Here is a 25,966-nt window from a genome sequence, read left to right as displayed (position 1 = left end):
TGGAAGCATTTTCTTCCATAGCTCCCAGGATAGGACATAGCTGGGGGAGGGGGCAAAGAGAGATAAAAATAGCACCCCCATTCAAGGCAGGCTTATAGCAGCATTTCTTCTGTCTGAGAATAAGAAAGCATGCAATACCAAAGATAGTTTGGATGGCGGCAGCATCAGTGTAGGCCAGAGAAGAGGTGTGAAAATGGCTGAGATCAGAGGCTAACAGAACCATGCTTGGTTTCCTGTTCAAATTAGTCCTACTTGGATATCTGTAGAGGACAGTATATTGGCTATGCAAACCTTCAATTATACAGCAACATTTTCTAAGGGGGTGCTGTTACACTAACCATCACTCTGTTCCCATCTGATATATCCCTATACATTTTCCAACCTTAAATAGGAGCAGGATATGTTGGTTGGAAGATTTTGAGAGCTTCCACCTTGAAGCTTTGCATTTGATCAGACAAACACACACGTACACAGAACCACTGTGGGCAAATGTGGTGCAATTTTAACCCCCCCCCCCCACAGCAATACCAACTCCATATGGCACACTACCATTTCAATAGTGAGCTGCAACTCTGCCTTCTCATTTCACCCCATATTTGCTCATCAGTTTGACAGCTAACAGTTACGTTTGTAGCTGGAGCTTCAGAGGAGTGTATGTTTGGGATATCTTTAACAAAATGTTGTAGCAAATCTTCTCTCTCCAAAAGAAGGAGCACCTCTTCAGAGTTCCAGCTAACCACTTCTTTTCTATAAGATAATCCATTCTCTAACCACTGGCTACCAGCAATCTGCACTGCCTTTCCCCAAATATTTTTCCATTTTCTAAATACTTTTAGGCAAACTCCAGTGTTCCCATGAACATGTTAATATTTCCCTCCTTGCTTTTCAGTGGTACGTCTCTGACAACATTGCCTTACTATAGGAGAAGGCAGAGTAATTTCATATTTTGATCCCACCCTTACTATCTGCGGACCTTCTAGCATAATATTAGATCACAAAGAATAACAGATATAATTAAAAGCAGCAGTATATGTTAAAGAATAACAGCTGTGAGACAGACATAGAAGCCAAGTAAAACCCCAGTTGTGCAAAGACATGCTGAGAAAATATCATAGAGCATCCCCAACTTTGGTTTAAATTTCTCTTTGATTTCCCAAATCTTGTGGAAGAGGTCTCCTCCACTTTATATAGTGAAACTAACTTCTGAGTAAACTCACACCCACTTGCACTTTTAAGAGTTTATAAATTTTCACCAGGCAAGCATAGTTCCCACAGCACCAAGATTTCCAACGGAATAATGAAAACTAGAAGTTTGCTCCTCTGTCTCCAGCTGCAAATGAGAGTTAAGGACAGAAACTCAAGCCGTCCCTAGAGCCCTCACTGATGTGATTTTGATCCTATCTAGAACCATTCCCATAAAAGCCTCAGTCTTCCCATGAATTTGTAAATATTTTGCCTCTTATTTTTCAGTTACTCCTCTTTGGCTACAGTCCTTTGGGGCCTTACCACTTCGGAAGGAGTAATTTTTCATATTTTGACCCCACTTTTAATTCTTTGAAACTTAAAATTTATACCATTCAGCACTAGGAGGGTGCAGGGGTTATAGACCATACCAGGTGACACCAAGGAAGGCAGTGATACCACTGGTCTAATTTGTGGCAGAAATGGGCCGTGCTGTTCACTTGCATCCCTTTAAAATGCTGAGGCTCAATGGAAAAGATGGGGTGAGAAGTGTAAGGCTCAAGGGGAGGAGAAAGGAGGGGCCTCAGGGTTGTTTACATTTTTAAAAAATTAAAATGTAAAAATATTGTACAATTTATTTTTAAAAATTTCTTTAAAAACATCACCTATTACCAAACGTTCAGTTTAACCACATGAAACTATGTGCAGGCAAATACATTTAGGTTGTCTGTATGATATTGTAATTTAAAAGTATAATTTTAATTTTGCTAGTAATTTATGTCACAACGATTGCCGTTACATTCCACTGATACTGCTATTACAATTTATGAGTAACAGTAGTACAAAAAACACAAGTAACAATTCTGTATGGTGTGGTATGGGAGGAAGCCAATGGAGGGGGTGACACCATGAGTTACTGCACTAGGTGATGCCAATCCTAGTTACACCACTGATACTTTTGAGCAATTTTATGCTATTACTGCATATTTCCTGCTTCCCAAAAGAACTTCCACTGGTATGTTGTCTCCTTTGGAATGAGAGAGGACCAAATAACATGGCTTTCCCTTCTTCTCATAGTGATCAATCCAGAGGATAGAGCCCAATCTCTGATCCTGGAATGAATGTACAGCCAGTTCAGCACCAGACCCATATCTGTATAAGGTGTTGGAATAAGGGTGATATATCCTTACAAAGGATTTTAAAACTCACCTTTTACTATGGATCTTTCCAGACAATCCAGAGCCCTCCAGACTGACACAGGGCAGCTGTTTGCAATGTGCCCCACTGTGCCAGCAGTTGCTGGCACAAGACTCTCTCTGTGCCACAGGCACAAGACTCTCTCTGTGCCACAGGCACAAGACTCCCACTGAAGTCAAAATGAGGTGCCCAGCCATGTGATTGATGCTGGGAACCTTCTTTTCGACCTCAGAGGGAGCGACTCATGACAATGGTTGGCACAGTGGGATGCACATATTAACAGCAACCCGATATCACTCCAGTGTCTCCAGGTAAGTGGGGGGCACTTCGTAGCAGGCTGCTTCCAGAATATTCTGGCCCATGCAGATATGGCTGTGATTAACAACTTAAAGTGTTGGACTATTTACTAATACCTAAGGGAGGTATGGCCTAAAGAGTGCACACAGTTTAATAGTCCTATCCTACATCAGATCCCCCAAAAGTCCACACCAAAAGTTAACTTTCCAGACCAAAAGTACACTGCCATTTCTCCTTTATTCCTTTTCAGGGCCATGTACAGATCTAGATTATGCCATCCTTATCTGGCTGCTGGGGTGGAATAGGGAAGGAGAGCTCCCCTTCAGAAGTGTCTCCAAATACAGTATTTCTACTTACCAGTAACTTCCCTGACAATTAATTAGCTTTATGCCATCATTCTGCTCCCCACCTTTAAATCTCCTTTGTGCAAACCAACCAAACATATAACAATACTTTCACTTATACAGTATCTTTATGTAGTCCAAAATGCCACAAAAGCGAGCAAGCTTTCAAATTGTCCGAAACTCTTTACAACCAAACAGGAAACTGAGGAAGAAAAAGAAAAGCCCCAAGTTCAAGGTTTGGCGATGAGGTCTTGTTGAACTCATTCCAGAGACAGAGACTGCAGACAGACTAAATCACTAGTGAGTGGGGAGATATCAGATTACACACAGCAAGGCAGGCTTAGCAGCCTTTGTGTTAGTTAAATGAAGACCAGGGAGCTCTTTGTCCCAGGAGGAATGGCCAGGTGTGTAACCTGATACCTGCACAGGTACCACTGATTCATTCCCTTTGCAGTCTCCATCCTGGAACTTAAATCAATGAAGATTCAATGGCCACATCATCTTTATTAATTGGCTAACTTGACATTGGAGTGCTCCTGTTGTGTACTAAAACTTTTATTTCACATATTGGTTGGTGAGTTATACCAAATTGCCTGAAATGTGTTCTCTTTTTATAACCGAACATACTTTTATGGGCTGTCACTGCAATAGGGGTCCTGGATCCAAGAATCAATACTCTTGCAGGGGGGCTTGGATTATCCTTGTGTATTTGGCAGTCTGTGTGCCTCTGGAAAACCATTCCCCAAAAGCTATTAACCCATCTTGATTGAGAATTGTTTATCACATACTTGAAGCCTCATTGGGAATATGAATCGGTTGTGGAAGTCGAAGGCTTTCATGGCCGGCATGCATAGTTTTTTGTGGGGTTTTCGGGCTCTGTGGCCATGTTCTAGCAGAGTTTCTTCCTGACGTTTCGCCTGCATCTGTGGCTGGCATCTTCAGAGAGTGCTTTGCCTGGAGAAAATTGGGTATATATATACTGTGTGAGCCTGGGAACGCAAGAGTCATTTGCATGTGTCTTGTTCTGTGCTGATGGCTGGCCTCAGCCTGGGAGGCTAATGCAAACGAGGATTAAGGTCTGCTAATTGGTGATCAATTGTGGAAGTTTGTGTGTTGCTGAGGTATAAATGCAGTGTCATATATAAGTTCAACTTGTATCGGGAAATATTTATGCAGAGCAGGGCTAGATTCAGAAGGAGGAGGAAGGGACACCAACGGATGACACTATACTACCGGTGGAAAGCATCATAGCCTTGGGACAATTACTAAGGAACAAAGGAGAAAATGCAAAGGCAGGCTTACTGCTGAACACAAAGAAAGCAAAGGTCCAAAATACACTGCAGAAACAATCCTGTCTGAGGCTGCTTTAACACTCATGGCTCAGTGCTGTGGAATTCTGGGAACTGTAGATTTTGTGAGATATTATTATTATATTATTATTATTATTGTTAGGCTTTATTTATATAGTGCTGTAAATGTACACATTTAGCCTCCTCTGTCAGAGAGCTCTGCTGCTACGATAAACTACAGTTCCCAGGATTCCATAGCCTTGAGCCAGGAAAGAGCCAAAGTGGTGCCAAACCAGGTTATTTCTCCTGTGTGGATGCAGCCTCAGTGTGTTGTTTCCAGTTCAGGGAGGAGTGTAGTCAGGTGGCATTGCTTCCTTTTAAACATTATAAAGTCCTGCTCAGCAGGTTGCCTGCACTCCACTTGGAGCTCCCTATACATCCAACATGAGGCCCATTCGGGTATTTCCGTCTCTCGACCGCCTTCGTCCATTTCCGGACACCTTCGTCTCATACACGCTGATTGAGTACTCTTTACCTCATGCCTTCCTTATCAGCTGTCGCACCTCTACGTCCACCAACATTCTGAATAGGCCCATTCGGATATTTCCGTCTAGTGCCTTCGTCTATTTCCGTTACAGGACCCGAACCTCTTCGTCCATTTCCGGACACCCTTCGTCTCAGACACGCCGATTGATACACAGTACTCTTTACCTTCCTCAGGTGTCGCACCTCTACGAGGCCCTTTACGTCACATCAAGAGGGGGCGTGGCTATTTATTTACTTATTCCCCTCCCCTCCCTACACATACACTTCTTTACGTCAGGGCGAGCGAAGAAGGACGACGAAGGCGACTTCGTGTCTTTTCGGCTTTTTCCGTGAATGGTTCCCATTCCCTTCGGGAGGCTTCGTGCCTTTCCGGCCAAGCGAAGCCAGGTTCGGGTGTCTCCGTCTCTTTCCGCCAAGGGCTCGGCAAAACTCGGCTCCTGACGGGCCGAGGCCTTGCCTTGCCTTTCCCTCCTCCTCCTCCGGTTAACGGTCGCTGCCAGTTTAAATGAGACGGGGGCCGGGTCGCCATTACTACTACAACTCCTACTACTACTACTATTATCCCCGCCGCGTCACCCGCTGAGGCGGAGCCTGGCCAGAGGAGGCAGAGGCGGAGGGGGGAGAAGGGGGCGCCCTCTCCCCACCTCCAACATCCGGGTCCTTTCCCTCAAGGGGCAGCAGCAGCGGCGGCGGCAGCGGGGGCAGCAGGATGACGGTGCTGCAGGAACCCGTCCAGGTACGGAGCCCGAGGCCTACGGAGGGAAGGGAAGGAGCAGGGAGGGAAGTGGGGGCGCTCCTCCCCTCCCCAGACCCCTTTTCCTGGGGGAGACTGAGGGGAGGCATCCCCTTCCATTAGTCCAAAACACACTGCAGAAATAACCCAGTTTGAGACTGCTTCGACTGGCCTGGCTCAGTGCTACAGGGAATTCTGGGAGTTGTAGTTTATTGTGGCACCAGACCTCTTTCTGGTAGAGGAGGCTGAACATCTCGCAGAACTACAGTTCCAATGTCCCCCAGCATTGAGCCAAAGCAGTCTCAGGCTGGGTTGTTCCTGCAGTGTGTCCTGGACCTTCTTCATCAGCCTCTTCCTCCAAAAGGAGCCATGTGGGTCGTTTTCTGATTTGTGCTTTCGTCCTCATCTCTATCATCCCTTTTTTCTCCCTTGCTAGCATCCCAGATGCAGAAACAACAATCCAGGTTGAGACTGCTTTTTGGCTGCCCTCAGTGCTAGAGGATCCTGGGGGTTGTAGTATATATCATGGCACCAGAGCTCTCTTTGACGTCAATGTACTACAGACATGATCCAGTTTGAGACTGGCTCAGTGCTAGAGGGAATCTTGGGAGTTGTAGTTTATTGTGGCACCAGAGCGCTCTCTGACAGAGAAGGCTGAACATCTCACAGAACTACAGTTCCCAGCATTCCCTAGCATTGAGTCAAAGCCGTCTCAAACTGGGTTGTTTCTGTTTTAGACCTTCTTCGTCAGCCTCTTCTTCTGGAAGGAACCATGTGGGTGGTTTTCAAAATTGCACATTTTGACCTCGTTCCCATCACCTTTCTACCTCGCTATCACCCCAGATAACCAGGAAAATGAAGCAGTCAAAAGAGTTCAACAAGGAAACTGAAATGGGTCCAAAACACACTACAGAAATAACCCATTTATAGAAGACTAGGAATGGGAAGAGCAACTATGGACAAGATCCTAAAGTGTAAAGATATAACTCAGAACTCTAAAGTGGGGATAGTCAAAGCCATGCCGTTCCCAATCACTATGGATAGATGTGAGATTTGGACAGTGAGCGAAGCCAATAGGAAGAGGATCGATTCATTCGAGATGTGATGCTGAAGAAGAGTGCTGAGGATGCTGGGGATGGCCAAAAAAGACAAATATATGGGTTCTATAGTAGATCAGGCCTGAACTCTTCCTGGAAGCCAGGATAACTAAACTGAGGCTGTTGTGCTTTGGCCACATCATAAGAAGGCATGATTCATTGGGGAAAACAATAATGCTCGGAAAGGTAGAGGGAAGCAGAAAGAGAGAAAGGGCGCATGTTAGATGGGTAGACTCTATTAAGGAAGTCACAGGTATGAATTTGCAGGAACTAAGCAGAGCTGTGGAAGACAAGGAGTCTTGGAGGTGTCTCATCCAGCGGATCACCATGGGTCAAAGTCAAACTGAGGGCATTTGACAACAACAAGAGCACTAAAAGTTCCATATATTAAAAATTTGCTTATATATTTGGATTCTAATGATTTCCCTGTAATTAGAGACTAGATAGTTTCTTAATGTCTTGCTTCCAGATGTCATAATCCCAGTCATCTTTCTCATTCCCATGGTGCACCTTCTTTTACACTTGGTATTGCATGCATATTCTCTTATTCTTCCCTGCATTTCTCCACTTTGCTACCCTAGGTTATTACTGCGCGTCACTTATTTGTTCCTCCGCAAAAAGTCATTGAGGGGTTATGCTTGGAGAGCTGGCCCAAGACCTTTTGGTGCCTCAGCTGAAGGATAAGGTGGCACAAAAGCCTGTCAAGATAGCAGCTGAATCTTCATTGCTAGCATGGGAACCAGCATCTCCCACAACACCCAGGGCCACAATTCTGTCTTAAGGATATATAGCTCTGTTTGGCAGTATCTTGTTATTGCTTCTTATTGTCTCCCCATCCTAGCATTTGCACTCTTAAAATACCTGTCTTTTTTACCTAATGATAGGCGAGACTCTTGTCCCCAGAGTGCCTACTCTATTCCTCCATGATCTTGTAGTACTCCTCTTACCTTCAGCTTCTCCCTGTTTGCAGCAAGAAGACAGAATGGAGCTGGGATAATATGTCAGAATTCTAGAAGCCAGAATGATATTTTCAGGTGACATCCCAGCCCAGGGCATAAGAGGTTTGCAAGTAGCAAGAGGTGTCATAAAACCTTTGCAGAGCCTGAGTAGATCACTGAGATTTTTCCAGCTTTCTATATTGCCTTCTCCTTCTTTATTAAAAATACTGTCAAGTCTCTGTTCTCTTTATTCATCTTCTTTTCTCCTTGTCACCCCCAGTTCCACAAAGAATCTCATCCCATGGCTTCCTTTATAGTAGCTGCAATTATTCTACAAATTATATCCACTGCCACCACTTTGCTTTTTCAGTGTTCCTTCTGCTTACTGCCCAATGTTCTTCAATTATTTGTTAATAATAATTTGCTATCTAATAAACACTCCTACTAGATTGGGCAACTGCAGGGCAGTGTCCACTGTTTCACTCTTCAGAAAAATCCTTGAGTTTGTATTTGTGGCCCAGCTCCAAGATTTCTTTTTTGATAATCTTGGCCCGTTTCACTCTGGTTTCCATCTTGGTTTAGGAACTGAAACTGCTTTGATCAATCGCATGAATGGCAGTTTCAGCAACTAGACGAAGGCATTGCATCTGTGATGGATCTGTTGGAATTCCTACTGGTGTTTGGCAGTCTTCTGGATTGTTTTGGATAGAGTTGCAGGCACCGTTTTATAGTGGCTTCAGTCTTTCTTGGAAGGCAACTTCCAGAAGATGGTGCTAAGGGATATCTGCTTAGTGTCTTGCCTTTCATCCTGTGGTGTCCTGCATTCTTCCAACTTGTCCTTTTGCTTGCTTGCATATCCAGGAAACCACTTGGTTGGGTAATCCACACATTGGGGTTGGTTAACACCTATATATGGACACTGTGGAACTCTGTATGCCATTGCTCTTTTAAACCAGGGAAGCGGTAGAGGTCTGAATTGTTGTCAAGCCAGTTAAAACTCCAGTTGGATAGACAGACTCACCCATAGTTGGTAAGTTCACTGACTCAGTGATATAGGCCTGAAACAGATGGGCTAAAAGCGCCAGCTTCGGTCCACATTGGGGGTGTGGCATTTAGATGCCACATGCCATGAATACAGCTGGAAGCTGTACTGAGCCTGCACCAACCCGGAAGAGCCAGCAGAAAAAATAGTGAGAAGGTGGTTCTTGATGGTGGCTGAGTTGAGGACAGTGGCAACGGCCTGGATTGGGGCTGGACACATGCAGTTGCTGTGACCCCAGCACGATTGGCACCGGCACAGCCATGCACCATTCGTTCGGGCCCATCTGCATGCCCCCATAGTTTCTGCTGCTTTGAATGCTTCCATTGCAGAAGTAGAAAAACAGGATAAATGTGCGCACCTCCACCTGTCTTCCCCATTAATGGACCAAAAGGTCTGAACTGGACCTTTTAGGGAAACTATTTTGATTTCTTATTATCCTTGTGTCTGTGCCATAAAATATATAAATGTTTTTAGGTATGTGTAATCCACACCTTTCCCTCCTCCTTTTTAGTATTCTTGCCCAAGGACAACAATAAGGAACGTTAGCCAAATCATTTATTTTCATGTTTCATTTCAGCTACAAGGGCTGGGGGGAAATTCCCATGATTTTAAGTGCATTATATTTGAAATTTGTGGCTTTCATTAATGTTACTCTTGACCACTCTAATCACAGCATAAAATGTATACTCAAATCTAGAATACAATGGTGCCTCGGGTTACGAAATTAATTCGTTCCGCCATTCCTTTCGTAACCCGAAAATTTCGTAACCCGAAACACTTTTCCGTTAGCACTGGAAAGCCTATAGCTGCACTTTGCAGCATTTGAATTTCGCGCCGAAATGAATTTCGTAACCCGAAAAATATTTCGTAACCCGAAACAGTTTTTGCCAATCCAACTTTTTCGTATCCCGGAAATTTCGTAACCCGATCATTTCGTATCCCGAGGCACCACTGTATATTGTTGGTGAACAAGAATGCTAGATTCTAATGCTTTTTATTTGTGTTTTTTGCTTAGGCATTTAGTATTGCTTTGGCTGCATTCCATCAGTAGCCATACCTGTAGTATTTTGTGATGTTTTGTGCTTTCAACTAATTTCTCACTTACAGCAGTCCAGAGGTGAATCTATCATGGGGTTTTCTGAGGCTGAGAGTGGGCGATTCACCCAAGATTTGTTTCCATGACCAAGCAGGGAATCAGACCCTGATCTCCAGAATTACAGTCTAATGCTGAAACCACTACACCATATTGGCTGTGATCTAGTGGTAGCATCACCAAATTTTAGTTGTGCACACAGTTATTGTAGAATAATATGACTTTACTATTGTGGCAACTATTCATGAACTGCAACAGTAGAGTGCTAGATAATCACTTTTCTCTTCCTAAAATGAATTATATCATCTGTTAATCAGCTTGTATTAAAGGCCTCTGAGACAGGTGAACGTATCCCAAAATGTCAACATCCTTGATTTTTATTTATTTATTTTTATTTATGGTATTTATACCCTGCCCTTCAGCCCTAAAAGCTATCAGAGTGGCTTACAATTATTATTTTTAATTAGACGGTTCTTTGCCCTCAGGCTTACAATCTACAAAGACATGACACAGAAGGAGAAGGGAATGGTGGTGGGAAAGGGAATGAGGTCCAGTGATTATTCTCTCTCTCTGAGGCCTGGACCAAGGCAGGTGGACTGGGGGGGAGGGCTCTTCTTCTTCAGGCTAGCCCTGATAGAGCTGGGCCTGCCTGTTCACTCCCTCACAGGCCGAAGGATGACAGTTATCATGGAGGGAGGGCTCTTCTTCTTCAGGCTAGCCCTGGTGGAGCTGGGCCTGCCTGTTCACTCCCTCTCAGGCCAAGCTATTAGGGATCTCAATTAATTTTAATGTTAGATACTTTACCAGGCTTGTGAAATATTTTCATTTTATGTGCCATATCTAAATTTTCATAAGACAGTGTCAAAATCTTTAGGTAATAGACTGAAACCTGATCGAAAAACATTAGTATTAAGACATGTGGGCATCCAGCTGGTTAAGGTTTTTTTTTAATTTGTTATGTATAGAGTCATAACTAGCCCATAGAAATGCAAGTTTCCTGCTTGGGGACAAAGTTGCCTATTTCTGCCTGTGTACTATGTTTGACACTCTGCCCCATCTATATCATCTGTATCTCTTCCCTTCCTTCTCTCTCTTATTTGGATCACATTTGAAAGCATGTATTGCAGTTCTTCCTCAGTTTCCACAAAATGTCTGTTTGGACCTTTGCCTATGTGGCTATGTTACAAACCTGTCATGAACACCCCAGCCCTCAGAAGTTAATGGTGATGGAGTCTGTGTTCACATTTCACTTTGGATGAGCTATGTGTTTGTGCATGCATCCTGTAAATTCTCACTTGTCTTCTCTGTGAATGTGAGCAGCTAAAGAACTAGAAATGGAGAATTCAGTAGCAGTGTCTAAACCAGAGATCCTTGCTTATGGTGCCCTTTACAAGTCACAATTCTAAACCATGGTTTGTTCTCATGAATTCTGATTTGTTGAGGTGCAACATACCAGGATCCCTGGTTCTAAAAACAAATTAAACAAAGAGAACAAACAAAGCTTTGTTTATGTTTATATCCCCCCATTCCTGTTTGACAAATTGTTTTGTTTAACTGTTTGTGCTAGTGAGAGGAGCAAGGTGGGAGCAAACTGACTATCCATCAATACATACCTTGTTCATGATAAGCTAGTATTCCACAGAATACAATGTTGTAAGAATGACTTGAGAAAGAATATGTAGTTTTTTCTTCCCCTGGTACTTATTTTGTTGTGGGGGTGTGTCAGAGCTTGGTTCCTTACCCACGTCCAGTAAAAATGCCCTTGTTATTCTGCTGCATGCCTTTCCATACTTGAGGTACAAAAATAAATAAATATGAGCTGCCGTGTAAATAAGACCTGTTGTGGCATATGCTGGAAATATTTGTTTTCCTTTTTTGATGTCTTTCTTTCTTGCTCATGTCTCTAGAAACTTTAAATTCATGCACAGATTACAAAGTCTGGTAGCTTTTGCAAAATTCTCCATAATGTGTCATTTGCTGTCCTTTCTTTAAGATAAGAGGAAAATGAATTCAAATTGACTGTTGAATGCATGGGGATTTGCTTAGCTGCAGCAGGAAGGCAGATATTTCAGCCACACATCTTCATGATGTGGCTGAAATTTGCTGCATCTTTTAGCTCCAGGTAAACTCTGACTTACGCAATCATAAAGTTACCCATATTCAGTAAATGTGGTTCTTCATTTGCCTTAATGTGCTGTAGTGACAGAACTAGGTTTGTTCAGGGTAGTGGGTTAGCTGCAGTGCTAAAATGTAGTGTAAAGCCTGACTCACTTTTACGAAGCAATGAAAATGTTCCTCTTGAAATGAATGAAAGGTTAGTCAGCCTTCAGATGCGGGTATATTTCAGGATAATGGATATTTGAAAGCATGGAGGACTCCATTCCCAAGGGAGTGAATACTAGATAGAGAAGCACTTTTTTCTTGAGCCACCATCCCAGCAAGGCATCACAGAAGGATAACATGGTTGATAGTATCAAAAGCTGGTAAGAGGTCCAGAAGAACCAACAGAGACACACTTCCCTTTCTAACTACCTGGACAGGCCATCCGCTGAGGTGACCATTGCCTAAAAATGGGATGTAAGAAACTGGCCAATAATACTCCAGAATGGTGGGGTCCAGGGATGGCTTTTTGTAGTAATGGTTTTATAACAAGCTCCTTCAAATATTTGGTTGCTCTCACCTCTCCAAGAATCCTGTCCACACCCACCTTGGGGTGCCAAATTGAAAAGTATCAATTGTCATTGGAGAAGCAGTGTAAGCTAGAGTTACATCCACTGGATTTTAACATCTAAGTCAGAGCTTTTTCAGAGCTTGGGCAAGTTGTTCAGAGCAGGTTGTCAGGTTATCTGGGCCTGTGTGTAAAAGGCCCCTGACCACTTGAAACAGTTCTGCTGGCTGTGTCCCTGCAGACAGTTGTAGTGCAAAACCACTGGGCAGCATCATATTTCCTGCCCCTGAATTAAAGCATGCCCGTGGTTGTAGTTCTGTTCACCTGAAGTGAACAGCTTTGTAGGTTTGTGTCATCAACCATTGCTGATTTTTTCCCTCTTTTACAAAGAAAAGATGAATGTTTTTTAAATTCAGAAAACATCTTGAGTTATTAAAAAGATCATCATCATCACTGTAATTATCGTTGCTCTTACTGTTTGCAAAAACTAGTATAATGTTATTTAGGAGGAAAAATAATTTGTTTAAAAACCAAATTCAAACAGTATTGTAGGCATTGGTTGTTCTTGTTTTCTCCCTGTGTTTAGTTTCTCTTTGCATTCTAATCTTCCCTTTTTTTCTCTCCCCCTTTCATACAGGCTGCTATATGGCAAGCACTTAACCATTATGCTTATCGAGATGCAGTGTTTCTGGCAGAGAGACTATATGCAGAAGGTACGCATCTGCTGTAACTCTAAGGTTTACAGAATTGTTTTCAGAAATTTAAAAAACTACCATTTTAATGTTAGTCATAAGGTGGAGGCCAATTGTGAAAGTGATCAGGTATGTTCTTGTATGGAGTGCTAAAGTTACCTTATGATATGAAAGTCCTAGCATAAGCTTGAAAACATTTTGATTTAATTGGGTTGCATTTCCAAAATACTGTCTTTGAAGGTTGTGGTAGTGGGTAATACTTAAAAAGAGGTTGACAGAGTTAAGGCCTGTTTGAGAGCTTTGCTCTCAAAGTCTTGCTCCTTAAATTCTAAGGGCATAGAGGCAGAGTGTGTTGCTAAGAGGGGAAAAGTACAGCCAGCCCTCTATCTCCACATTTTTTTATCCACGGATTCAGGCATCCACTGTTTTAAAATATTTTAAAAATGTATAAATTCCAAAAAGCAAAGCTTCATTTTACCATTTTATACAAGGGAATCCATTTTACTATGCCATTGTATTTAATTAGACTTGAGCATCTATGGATTTTGTTATCCATGGGGGTTCCTGGAACCAAATCCAAACCAAAATCAAGGGAAATAAAAAACCTATTTTGGTGGGTTTTTTATTTTTCTATGAAATTAAGTCATTGATGTGTATTTTTAAAAGATGCATGGCCACTAATGAGAAGGATAGTTTTAAACTAGAATGTTGAAAGGAATAGCTTTATGAGACCATATAGTACTTGGAAGAGATTTTCCACCACCACTATTTATACTTCTACCCAAGATTAGTATACAGCTCTTACCATGAAGTAGAATTGATCATGTTGACAGTTTTTTGTGGTAGAGCTGATAATATTGTTCCTGTAAGGCAGAGGTACGCAACGTGCAGCTTACAGACTTCATGCAACCCCAAGTTGAAGCTTTCAACCCCCTCTGATATCCCCTGTCCCAGTGTGTGTGTGGGTTGGAAGTTGACACTTAGGTTGTGTCTAGGAGCAGTGGTTCTGTGTTCATAGATCCTGAACACCCCTCTAATGCTAAAAATGGAAACTAGAAGGAAATGTCTGGTCACTTCTAATTTTGATTTTTTGGGGGGGGAGGAGAGGATTTTAAAATTGCTTTCTGGCCTGGCGTGGCTGGCAGTAATTGCTTGAGTTCAGCCCTCAGTTCAGCCCAGTGCTAATGTTTGGAGCTTTGTCATGGTTGCTAGTGGAAGGATTATAATTTACTTCACTAAATAAAATGAATGATAAAAGGATGCTAATACTTTCCATTTGTACCCCATTCCATTTCTACAGTTCACTCAGAAGATGCCCTGTTCTTATTGGCAACCTGTTACTATCGCTCAGGAAAAGCATACAAGGCATACAGGCTCCTTAAAGGACACAGCTGTACCACCCCACAGTGTAAATATTTACTTGCCAAGTGCTGTGTTGACCTCAGCAAGTAAGTTGCCTCTATAATTTGTTAGTGTTGTTGTAATTTAAGGTTGTTTTATTTTGAAGCCTATTAACACTATCCATTGGTTCTTCAGATCTTGGAATGATTCTGTTTTGGAATTAATTTTTACTAAACGTATTGAAGATCTTGTAAAGGCAGTGGTGAAAAAATACAAAGTGTGAGCGTTTGTGTGTGTAAAAGAGAAAGAGCGGGAAAGACTGGGATTTTAAAATACTGAACTGAGCTGTAAGGGTTAAGCATTTCCAGCACTTAGAGTGCTATAAACATGACAGATTTTTGATATCTGTCATCTGCAAGTTTCTCTTGCAGAGAAACTTGACTGAGCTGCTATTATATCATGAAAGTCTCAGGCTGGGGAAGCGAATCATCAAGGTATGGGACAAGGAATCTAGAAACAAGGGGAATGAAATGAGTAAAACAGGAAAAAGACTAAGGACAGGGCAAGGAGATAAAGGCTGGTAAAAATACAAGGGAATTGAGAAAAAGGGGATCTAATGAGGAAGCAGGCCTAGGGAAAGAGAATGCAAGGTTCAGAGGCACAGGGGGCTGTGCTTAATCTTAACATTTACAGCTCTCTTTCTTTCTGCACACTGATTCGTGTTAACATTTTAAAGGAGATGAATGGAGTATTATGGTTAGATAATCAGCTTGTTTTTACTCCTGTTTCCTTACACTTTCTTCTTCATCACTCATACTGAAGCTCTTTTATCATTTTCTTTATCTGCCATTGTATTGTTCGATGATGAAGGCCTGGACACTGAAGAAGACAGTACTTAGAAAAGCAGCTCTTTCACCAGCAACATTGTTGACATGCAATACATTTGTATTGCTGAAATTGTTTATGGAAACAAGGCTTATACCATGCAAACTAAGCCAGGGGAAAGGCACTTGAATCCATACAAACATTGCAAAAATAGCTTCATTGTGGCAGACTTTGGTAAAGAAGCTATGGAAAATTTTTCTCTGTAAGGTTGGTAAATTTGGCAGGCAGGCAGGTTATTTAATATCAAGTACCATGTATATAGCAATCGATGTGAAAAGTCCCTTGTGCCCATTTTGTAAATGGGGAATTGCACCTGAGACATGTACCTTGTCTGTGACAGAGCAAGGATTTGAATTTTTATTGGTTGTATTACAAGTGTGGTCATTCACTTAGTTCCTCTACACTTTTCTTTCTTTTCTTTAATTTTTTCATTTTCTCCATCGTTGTTTTCATTGTTATTTTATTACCTTAAAACAGACTTGCAGAAGGAGAACAGATTCTGTCTGGTGGAGTGTTCAACAAACAGAAAAGCCACGACGACATTGTGACAGAGTTTGGTGACTCTGCATGCTTCACACTTTCGCTCCTGGGGCATGTGTACTGGTATGGCTTTCTTTTCTTTTTAAGGATAAGCTATTGTTCCTTGCATTCTCCTTCCTTCCAGAATGTTCTTATGTGTCTTTCTTCAGGTGTGCAGCTCCTATGCCTCAGTTTGTAGCTATTCAAGCAAAGAACAGCATAAGAATTGTTTGTGAATAAGTGTCTCTACTTGCATGGTAAAGATGCAGATTCGATGTTTCTTTCTGAGTATGTTCACTTATGTGGGAAAAATCTAGTTTATGGTGAAAATTGTGCAGCCTTCTAGATGTTATTGGTATGCAACTCCAGCGGTTTTAGCCAATGGTAAGAATTGCTGGGTGCTGCAATTTAACAACAGCTAAAGAGTTGCATGATTCCCTTCTCTGTTTTGACATGATACATAGACTAGTGGTCTGACTGTATAAGGCACTTTCATAGTTAAGAAATATGTATCTTCTTGTAGTATTTTGCCTAATGTTAACATCTGGAAGTCCCAAGATGTTTAGAAACTCATTTTCTCCAAAGAAAAGAGTTTATCTTGTACAAACTTGTTTGCAAAGTTGGAAGTTTTTCTTTGCTGCGAGCTTCTGTCAAATCACAATGGCAGAGCTAATCAACCAGGGTCCACAAATTTTGTACAACATCTAACCAAAATCTATGATTATCATCAGACTTTCCCTTCCCCTAACTGGAGAAAGTGACATGGTCTCTTCCCTGATGTCATGCTGACCTTCGGAAATGCTTGGAAGCAGCAAAAAAGGACGAATATTTAGCTACTGCCTCTAGTGCCAAGCAGGAGGTCAGAGAACATCCTTGCCCTCTTCCTGAGTCTAGAGACAAGTGTAGGGTCTCTCTTTTCTTGAGCTGGTGTCCCAGATACTATGCATGCCCCAGAATGCTTCCAGAATCCGGGAGAATGGTAGAGAGGAACTCCCTCCCATCTCACTGCCAAGATCATTTGTGAATCTATGCTGACTATTTGCTATCAGAGGGAACATTTTTCTGCAAGACTAAAATACAGAGATTTAGGGATATATATATATATATATATCCCTTGCATGGCAGGGAGTTGGACTGGATGGCTTTTGTGGTACTCTTCCAACTCTATGATTCTATGATTCCTATGGTTTCCAAACTATCCTGTGGTAGAAAACATAGGTACATCTACACTGTAGAAATAATGCAGTTTGACATCACTTTAACTGCCATAACTCTGTCATCCTGGTATTTGTAGTTTTGTGAGGCACCAGTACTCTGGCAGAGAAGGCTAAAGACCTTGTAAAATTACAAATCCCATGATTCCATAGGATGGAGCTACACCATATAAAGTAGCATCAAACAGCATTATTTCTACATTGTAAATGCACCCATTGTTTCAGAAAGTCCCAGGACAGCAGAGCCAATCACATTCTTCAAAGAATACCCATAGTCAAGTTGTCTATTAGTCCTCCTGCACTCTATTTAATATACAGTTTTATGGGGGCAATGCAAATTCTTGAAATTAGGAATTGTGTAAATGTTGCCATGTCTTTCAAAATATTGCTAACTTAATGTAAGAGAGATTTCCAACATTATTTATCCAATCCATGTGGGATTACTTGTTCTTCTCATCTTCCTGCTGAATTCCCTCCTCATTGCTTTTCTTTCTTTCTCTCTACCTCTTTCATTAACAGCAAAACAGATCGGCTTGCCAAAGGATCTGAATGTTACCAAAGGAGCCTTAGTTTAAATCCTTTCCTCTGGTCCCCTTTTGAATCATTATGTGAAATAGGTAGGTTTTATTATTTCTTGGGGAACAGGTGGATTTTTTTTAATCAACCTCAGGTATTCATGGTTTTGTCTGAATTGGAAAGGGAAGGCAAATGAAAAAAGATACACCAGAAATTTTAAGCCTCTCAAAACACGGTGGTGTCGCTTGCCCCTGCTGCAGTTGTTCTCTGTGGTCTAGCAGGACCTTGACCTGACCTAGCAATGCACTCTGTGTATTATCAATCCATAGAAGAATTGACACTCTCAGGAAGTATTGCAGTCAGCAATGAGGTTCTTACATGTTTTCCACTAAAGTCTCTCTAATACTAATTTGTTTGAGAAATCGTGTGGTAAACATTGGAGAGTACAGTTGTGCAGTTGCATACCCTTATTATTCTTTTTTTTAAATTAAACTATTGGTTATTAATAGCATCATGGAACAATAAGTTCCAGGAAACAATTCTGTACTGTCAAGTTAGGTGAGAAAAATATAAAATATGTTTGTTTACTTCTCTGTATTGCATCATGAATATACTTTCTCCCTTGCCCCAAATCCCCTATCTTGCATTACAGGTGAAAAGCCAGATCCTGACCAAACATTTAAGTTAACATCTATACAAAACTTCAGCAGCTGCTTGCCTAACACATGCACAACAGTGGTGTCTAATCACAGCATACCCCACAGACAGCCAGAGACAGTTCTTATGGAAACACCACAAGACACACTTGTAAGTTTTTGGTAACTCTTTTTAGCTGTCATCACCACCACCATTTAATAGTGTGCGTGGTCCTTAGAAAGAAATTGTGAACTGCTTTTTCAAAAAAAATGGTTTTCCATTTCAGGAATTAAACAGACTCAACCTGGAGTCCTCCAACTCTAAATATTCCTCCAACACAGATTCCTCCATCTCTTATATTGACTCAGCTGTAATTTCACCAGATGCTGTACCTCTTGGATCAGGAACTGCCTTCTTAACTAAACAGGCTCAAAACAAACCAAAAACTGGCCGGAGTCTTCTGGGTGGACCAGCTGCTCTGAGTCCATTAACACCAAGGTAGGTGATTTGAAATCCTATAACAACTTCTCCTCCCTGTTCATTTAGTGAATATTGCTATATGAAAAGCAATATAGGTATTGTTAGGGCACTAAACCAGTATATCTATGCCAAGGTAGACAGTGGCAGCAGGAGGAAAAAGGCTGTGGACATAGCAGCTGCAAGGCAAGATGAGCAAAGTAATTGCTAGCATCATTAGGAGGAGGAAAGTGCCATCTCTGAGGAGCCTCTTTCTGTAGTATCTGGCATTGGGGTAGGCCCTTGGAGCCAGAGTATTCTGAGAAAATCATGTGTGTATCCTGAAACACTAGAACCACAAATGTTAGGATGGGCAGTGACCAATGTCATTGGACCACACCTGCCCTTCAAAAGGCCCCAACCATAGCCTATTGTTCCCTTTATTTTGTTTTTATTTTGAAAAATAAAATTAAACTCAAAATGTCCACTGCATCCTGTAGTGGATGTGTTTGGCAATTTTGCCGTGTCCTTATACCCTTTGGCTGTTTCAGGTCCAGAAGCCTTCTCTGAGTCAGGAGGCCACTTCCATTTTACTTTCTGATTATAAATGGGCATCTTCTGAGCCTAAAATGTTTTGAAGGGTCCAAAATCATATTGTTCTCTGTGCCCTTTGAGTATTGTGAGTTTTAAAAATTCATATTGTTTCTCCAGGGGTTCTTAGTAGTCTTAAAACCTTCCTTGCAGATTGCATAGAACCCATGGGCCACACTTTCCTCAGCATTACACTAGAGTAACAGACTGTTTTCTGAGCATAGTGCTCTGACAGAGTTCCCGCCAGCAAGACCTGTGGACCTGTATGAATGACAATGGCATGTTTTCATGGAATAGAGCTCATACAGGAGGGAAAGTGCAAAATTAACAACTAGAAACAAAAACTATGCAGTGTAAGCAGTTCAGTGGTTCCCTGATGTCTATATTGAAAGTTCAAGTGTGTCCTTTCAACTTCTCTTGTTGGAGGTTCCCAGAGAGTTGTGAAATGTTTTTCTTTTTATTTCTGAACATTGCCATTGTTATCAGAATTTTGTCATTCTGTGCTTTTTACAGAGGCAGACCAATTTGTTCTCTGGCTGCCTGCATAAAAGAAACAGATCCATCTCTGTGTATACCTTTCCTGTATACAAGTATACCTCAGTTAACAAAGTAGATGGGCATTATTTCTTTAACAGAAATCTTGCTTCTAACAACAGAAATAACATGGAAAGAATAGGAATAGTTTCCTACACCACAAAAAACAACAGCAACCTGAACATGTTTCAGCAGACTTTTTATTTAGAATGAAAGGTATGTACATGTGAAATAAAAGAACCAAGTCAAGTAAATAATTCACAAACAAACAAACATTTGGAATATTGTAGAGACCACTTCAAGACTCCTTCCAAAAGCATCTAGGGATTTTTTTTTCTTTAACCAGCCTCCACCTTTCTAATAATTTCCATTTTGGTATCCAAATTTATATATCTATGGATTTTGAAAACATGAGGAGATTAGCTGCTAAATAATGCATCAATAAATAATCTGCACTCCCCTTCTCTATTTGTTTTGCTGTTTACACATACTCAGCAAAGGACTACTCTTTTTAATCCAGTTTTTTGCTTCAGCAATTATTTCACAGAAGGCAAATAGGTAAGGCCCACAGATAAGTAATTTATGGGGGAAACAAAAAACAAAGCCTGAGTACAAGGCAGAGATGGAGTCTGAGTCCTAAATGCCAGATAATAGCCCCCCCCCCCCCACTCCCCGCATAAGCCACAATCCTCATTTCACAAAAGACAAAATGATACTATTTGGAAAAAACATAGGAAACCAAATGTCACACCAAAACCAAAAACACACATAGACAAATCTGAACAGGCAAAATGTATACACAGTGCAGGTAAACCACATATACTTTTCCTACTTCCTCTAGCCCCACCCCAGACACTCCCTGCTGTCTCCCATCATACTTTTCTTTCTGGGTATGTTGAAGAACAGAATTGTAATAGCCTATCATACCTCTGGAGCACAGGGATTACTGATTTTTTAAAAAAAATATGGAACTAGAAAATACTGTTTACTTTGCAGCAATAGTTAAATTAAAACACACACATGTGCACACATGAAACAGAAGGTGCAAGCAGCCTGATGGATGCTCAGGGGTGTCTGCTTGTGTAGTGGTATTCTTGGACATCATGTTATTTCTGAGACCTGTACGTTGCTCTTTGTTAGGAAGTGAAATTCTCTCTCTCTCTCTTTCTCTCTCTCACACACACACCATAACCTTTTAGGAAACATGCATGTTTTGAAACACTCCCTTGTGTTTTCTCAGCTTTGGAATCCTGCCATTAGAAACCCCTAGTCCCGGAGATGGATCCTATTTACAAAACTGCACAAATTCTTCTTCCGTAATTGATGTGCCACCTCCAGGAGCCCCTTCCAAGAAGGTACCTTGAGTTCGAGGGTGTGAGTGTAAGGTTGAAGGCAAGCAGATACAAAGTTCTGACAATTCCTTCTGAAAGGTTGCAAGAGGAAAATTTCCAGCTTTGTGTTGAGGGATGTCTGCTTCTATAGATTTGCTATCCAGTTTTTTTCACAGCCAGTAAGGTCAGACACTTGTTGCTTCAAAAATCTCATAGAGAAGGAGTCTTGTAGAAAACAGCTTTCAGATTTAATGACTATAATCTGCAAATTATTTACTTGCAGTATTCCAAGGTTGTGGAAAGGATTTCATTCTTAATTCAGATGCATGGCGTTTATTTTAGAAAATAGTGGAACCTTTTAATTACAAGTACCGTCTACGGATTTTCATTTAGCATTGGCAAGTGGAGGGGTATCAGCATGAACCCTCCCAGTTTGGGAGTGCATACCCTGTTGAAATAATCTCAGTTTAGTGGATGCACTCATAATAGTTTGTCTCTGGCAGTCCATCTATATCCAGTGGCCTCCCATCCACCAGACTTACCATTGTGAGTAGAAAGTGAGCAGTGGAAATCAGTGGCAAGGAAGGGTTTGATAAAGAATGGTCTATGTGGGGTTTTCCTTAAATGAACTGGATGCTCTTAGATCCAGCCAGCATCTTTCTGCCACTCCCTCCATCCCTTTACATTGGTTTGTGTAGGAAGGAACAGATGGTTGCCTGTGTTTGGTTCTTCTGAATGTTCATTCAGAAAAGCAAAATGCATTTTGAGAAAAGCCAGTTACTAGTATTATAGTGCATAAGCAGTATATTCCACTTGATATTCACAGTATTCCTTCCAAGAGGATTCAGGTCAAGGTGGTAGAATATTGAGGCAATAGAGTAGAGGTACATTCTTTGAAAGTTCCTAAAGTAAAAAAGCTTATTTCTAGTTTCTTTTTTTAAATGATCACACCATGTTTAGAGGAATTATATGGCTCTCCACTCCCTGCTGTGCTAAACTGCTAAGCAATCATTAATTTCATGTGGAGGAAAACATTTTTTAAAAAATGCACACCAACATACAGTCTGTAATGATGCAATCTGTTGTACCACCTTAGGACTCTGTTCTGTTGTAGGTACAGATCAGACCTCTACACTAAATGTGCAGAGCATGGAGACTAATATCAAGAGTAGTGTGAATGAGATAGGGGAGATTTACCTAACAGCAGTAAATACACAGAAGTCATTCTTATAAAATCAGAAAGACTTTGCTGATCAAGGAAGCTTGGAGGAGGAGAGAGCTAATTTAAAATGTAAATTTTTTTGTGTGTTTGAAGAATTTCTTCTTTTCCTTGACAGTTTTATTCTGACTTGTTGAATGCTTAAACTGACATGATGATGAAGTCTTTTGTATTGTTATTGTCCGCTGCTTCTGCTGTAAAAATATAGGAATTAACTATTATAACACTCCTGAAAGACATTCATAAAACCTCTGTTGAAAGACTTCCAAAGAAAAAAGGGCCACAATGAGCAAGCTACAGCTTTATTAATAAAGCTGATTATTGCTAATATATCATATTAATTGAAAACCAACTTGTTCTGTCAGTTCTCTGGTGTAGCATAAGGGTGGGCAATTTAAGCTTGGTGAACATCTTCGAATTTCTGAGCCCATAGCCTTTCCCATCAAAGCTGCCATTACTGTCAGTGCTGCCAAAATTTCAGGAGGATGAAAGAGTAACCTTACATACCATAGAGCCATGTGAGACCTCAGAGCAGAGTTTCTCACAGGAGTCCATCTCAGCTAACACTAAAGGAAGGGCTGAACTGGATTTGTCTAAAAATGTAGAGAAAAGGAAATCACATTAAGCTACATTTCGAAAAGCCTATGGATTATCCTTAGAGATTTTGTATGCGTTCCATTTTCAGTTGATCATGCAGCTGCTTGAGTAACATAATGAATTAATTGCATAATTGTAAACATGTTTAACAGAATGTCACCCCCTCTTGGTTTTATAAGTCACCAGTAGTAACAGCTGATCAATAATAGTGCATCAGATCTGCAGCACTGTTATATATACTTATATACATATATATATATATTTATATAGACTGTCACCAGAATAACCCAAGGTGGAACAAAGTCTGTCTTCTCACAAAGTGGCAATAGCCGGGAAGTAACGCCAATCCTTGTTGCACAAACGCAAAGTTCAGGCCCACAGACAAGGTATGAAATGTGTCTCTGAACCTGGATTACAATTCTCCCTCCTGTTCCCAGTTATATTTTCCTCTTCATAGCTTTTTCCTGTTATTGTTATTCTTCCTGTACTTATATTTGGGAAGTGAAGTGAAGATGGGGTGCTTCCTGCACCCAAATACCAATGGGATGAATTGACCGTTTGGATGTTTTCTTTTCAGTACTACACCTCAGGTATTGAGCCCAACCATTGCTGCTCCACCTAATGTGCTGCCTCGAAGAAGTTCACGCCTCTTCTCTAGTGATAGTTCTACAACAAAGGTAAATGGACTTCTGCTGCTGCCACTGATGACCTCAGTATGGAGTGTTGCTGGAGAATGAGATATGCATTCTGGCAATGTTTTCTTTAAAAATATTTTTAAAAGTGAAAGCAGGGGTGCAAAAATATTTATTGGAACTACAGATGAAATTGAAATGCTACTAGTAAACTTAATACAGCATGAACTTTAGTGTTATGTTGAGGGCCAGCGTGGTGTAGTGGTTTGAGAACTTTTTGTGACTCTAGAGACTAGGGCTTGAATCTCTACTCAGCCATGGAAATCCACTGGGCAATCTTAGGCAACCCTGTGATAGGATCGCCTTTGTTGTTGTTGCTAACTGCCCTCGAGTCAGTTCCGACTCACGGTGACCCTGTGAATGAGCCATCTCCAAGAATCCCTGTCTTCCACTGCCTTGCCCAGATCCTGCAAGCCCTTGCCCATAACCCCCTGATGAAGTCTATCCATCTGGTTTGTGGTCTTTGTCTCTTTCTTCTACCTTTACCTTTCCTAGCATTATTGTTTTTTCTAGTGCCTTCTCATTATGTGGCCAAAGTACGATAGTCTTGATCATCTTAGCTTCCAAGGAAAACCTTGGTCTGATCTGTTCAAGAACCCATTTGTTTGTCTTGGCTGTCCACAGTATCCTAAGGACTCTTCTCCAGCACCACGTTTCAAATGAGTTGATTTTCTTTCTATCTGCTTACTTCACTGTCCAGCTCTGGTATCCATACATGCTAATTGGGAATACAATGGCCTAAGGATTCTGACTTTAGTGCTCAGTTGTATGTCTTTGCTCTTCAGTATCTTTTCCAGTTCTTTCATAGCTGCCCTTCCCATTCCTAGTTTTCTTCTTATTTCAGTCTCCATTCTGGTCAATGTTTGATCTTAGATATCAGAATTCTTTAACGATTTCAATTTTCTTGTTGTCTAGATTGAATTTGTATATTCCTTCTGTGGTCATTATTTTTGTTTTCTTTATGTTCCGCATCAGGCCTGCCTTTGCACTTTCATCGTTGACCTTCCTTATTAACTGTTCCAATTCCTGAATGTCTTCAGCTAGTATTATGGTGTCATCTGCACATCTTAGGTTGTTAATGTTGCTTCCTCCTATTTGAATTCCTCCTTTTTCTGATTCTAATTCTGCTTTTCTTACAATGTTTTCAGCATATAAATTAAACAAGTAGAGTGATAGGATGCAGACTTGTCTGACTCCTTTGCCTATTGTTAACCACTCTGTTTCTCCTAATTTTGTTCTGATGGTGGCCTCCTGTCATTGGTACAGATTCCTCATCGGGACTATCAGATGTAGTGGCACCCCCATGTCTTCAAGTGTGTTCCATAGCTTTTCGTCATCTATACAATAAAATGCTTTGCTGTAGTCTATGAAACATATGATGCTTCTTTTTTGGAATTCTTTAGTGTGCTCTATTAGCCATCATATGTTTGCAGTGTGGTCCCTAGTATCCCTTCCTTTTCTGAATCCTGCTTGCACCTCTGGAATTTCTCTCTTCATGTATGGTTAGAGGTTGCCTTAGGGTCACCATAATAAGTCATACATAACTTGAGGCACATAGCAATAAGCTTTAGTGAAACAGAGTACAGTGGACCCTTGTTATCCACTGTGGTTTGGTTCCAGGAACCCCCGTGAATAACAAAATCCATGTGTGCTCAAGTCCCATTAAATACAATGGCATAGCAAAAAGGTGTCCCTTATATAAAATGGAAAAATCAAGGTTTGATACTTGAAATGTATACTTTTTTAAATATTTTCAAGCCGTGGATGCTTGAATCCGTATATAAGGAGGGCCAACTGTATATTTCAAGTGACTTTAAGTCATTACAAGCCTGTGCTGTAAAGAAGTGTGTTGGTCTTTAAAGTGCTGCAAGTTTCCTCATTTCAGCACAAATTCAACTATCACACATGTCCCTCTATAAATAGATCAGATGTTAATGTTACAGATAAATCATATATAGTTGTGAAGTTTAATTTATTCAGACATTGGAGGTATCAAACACGTATATGAATGCATTTCTTCATTTATATTTGAAGATAATTCACAGTTTCATTTAAGAGTAAATAATCTTCTCAAGGCAGTTTATTCATTAAAATTGGCATAAAAATCTAAAAACTAAACCCATAAATCAACTTTTTTTTAATGAGTTGCTGACATAGTGACACCTTTGCTTCCTGACAGTTCAGTCAGTGTATGCAAACTTTATTTCTTGCATAAAATTGTTAAAAATAATATATAAAATTGCCTTCAGGCTATGTATATGAGATGTATATGAAGCATAAATGAATGTTGTGTTTAGACTTGGGTCCCATCTCCAAG

The 25,966-nt window shown here is 40.9% G+C and overlaps 1 protein-coding gene across 2 annotated transcripts in view; it reads left to right on the top strand.

Annotated features, from left to right (window-relative positions):
* Positions 1 to 5,268: 5,268 nt before the first annotated feature.
* CDC27 (cell division cycle 27) overlaps positions 5,269 to 25,966 on the top strand; it is a 33,163-nt gene continuing 12,465 nt past the window's right edge. For both annotated transcript variants that reach the window (XM_042475791.1, XM_042475790.1), the window contains exons 1-10: positions 5,269 to 5,591; positions 13,064 to 13,139; positions 14,419 to 14,566; positions 15,822 to 15,947; positions 17,597 to 17,694; positions 18,246 to 18,400; positions 18,516 to 18,727; positions 21,051 to 21,165; positions 23,228 to 23,343; positions 23,535 to 23,634. In XM_042475791.1, coding sequence (XP_042331725.1) covers positions 5,565 to 5,591; positions 13,064 to 13,139; positions 14,419 to 14,566; positions 15,822 to 15,947; positions 17,597 to 17,694; positions 18,246 to 18,400; positions 18,516 to 18,727; positions 21,051 to 21,165; positions 23,228 to 23,343; positions 23,535 to 23,634 — 1,173 coding nt within the window. In that variant the 5' untranslated portion in view covers positions 5,269 to 5,564. The remainder of the gene's footprint in view (positions 5,592 to 13,063; positions 13,140 to 14,418; positions 14,567 to 15,821; positions 15,948 to 17,596; positions 17,695 to 18,245; positions 18,401 to 18,515; positions 18,728 to 21,050; positions 21,166 to 23,227; positions 23,344 to 23,534; positions 23,635 to 25,966) is intronic.

The sequence above is a fragment of the Sceloporus undulatus genome, chromosome 6, assembly GCF_019175285.1.
Source record: "Sceloporus undulatus isolate JIND9_A2432 ecotype Alabama chromosome 6, SceUnd_v1.1, whole genome shotgun sequence".
Taxonomy (NCBI): Eukaryota; Metazoa; Chordata; class Lepidosauria; order Squamata; family Phrynosomatidae; genus Sceloporus; species Sceloporus undulatus.
Note: the sequence above shows the minus strand (reverse complement) of the source record. Positions and strands in the feature narration are given on the sequence as shown.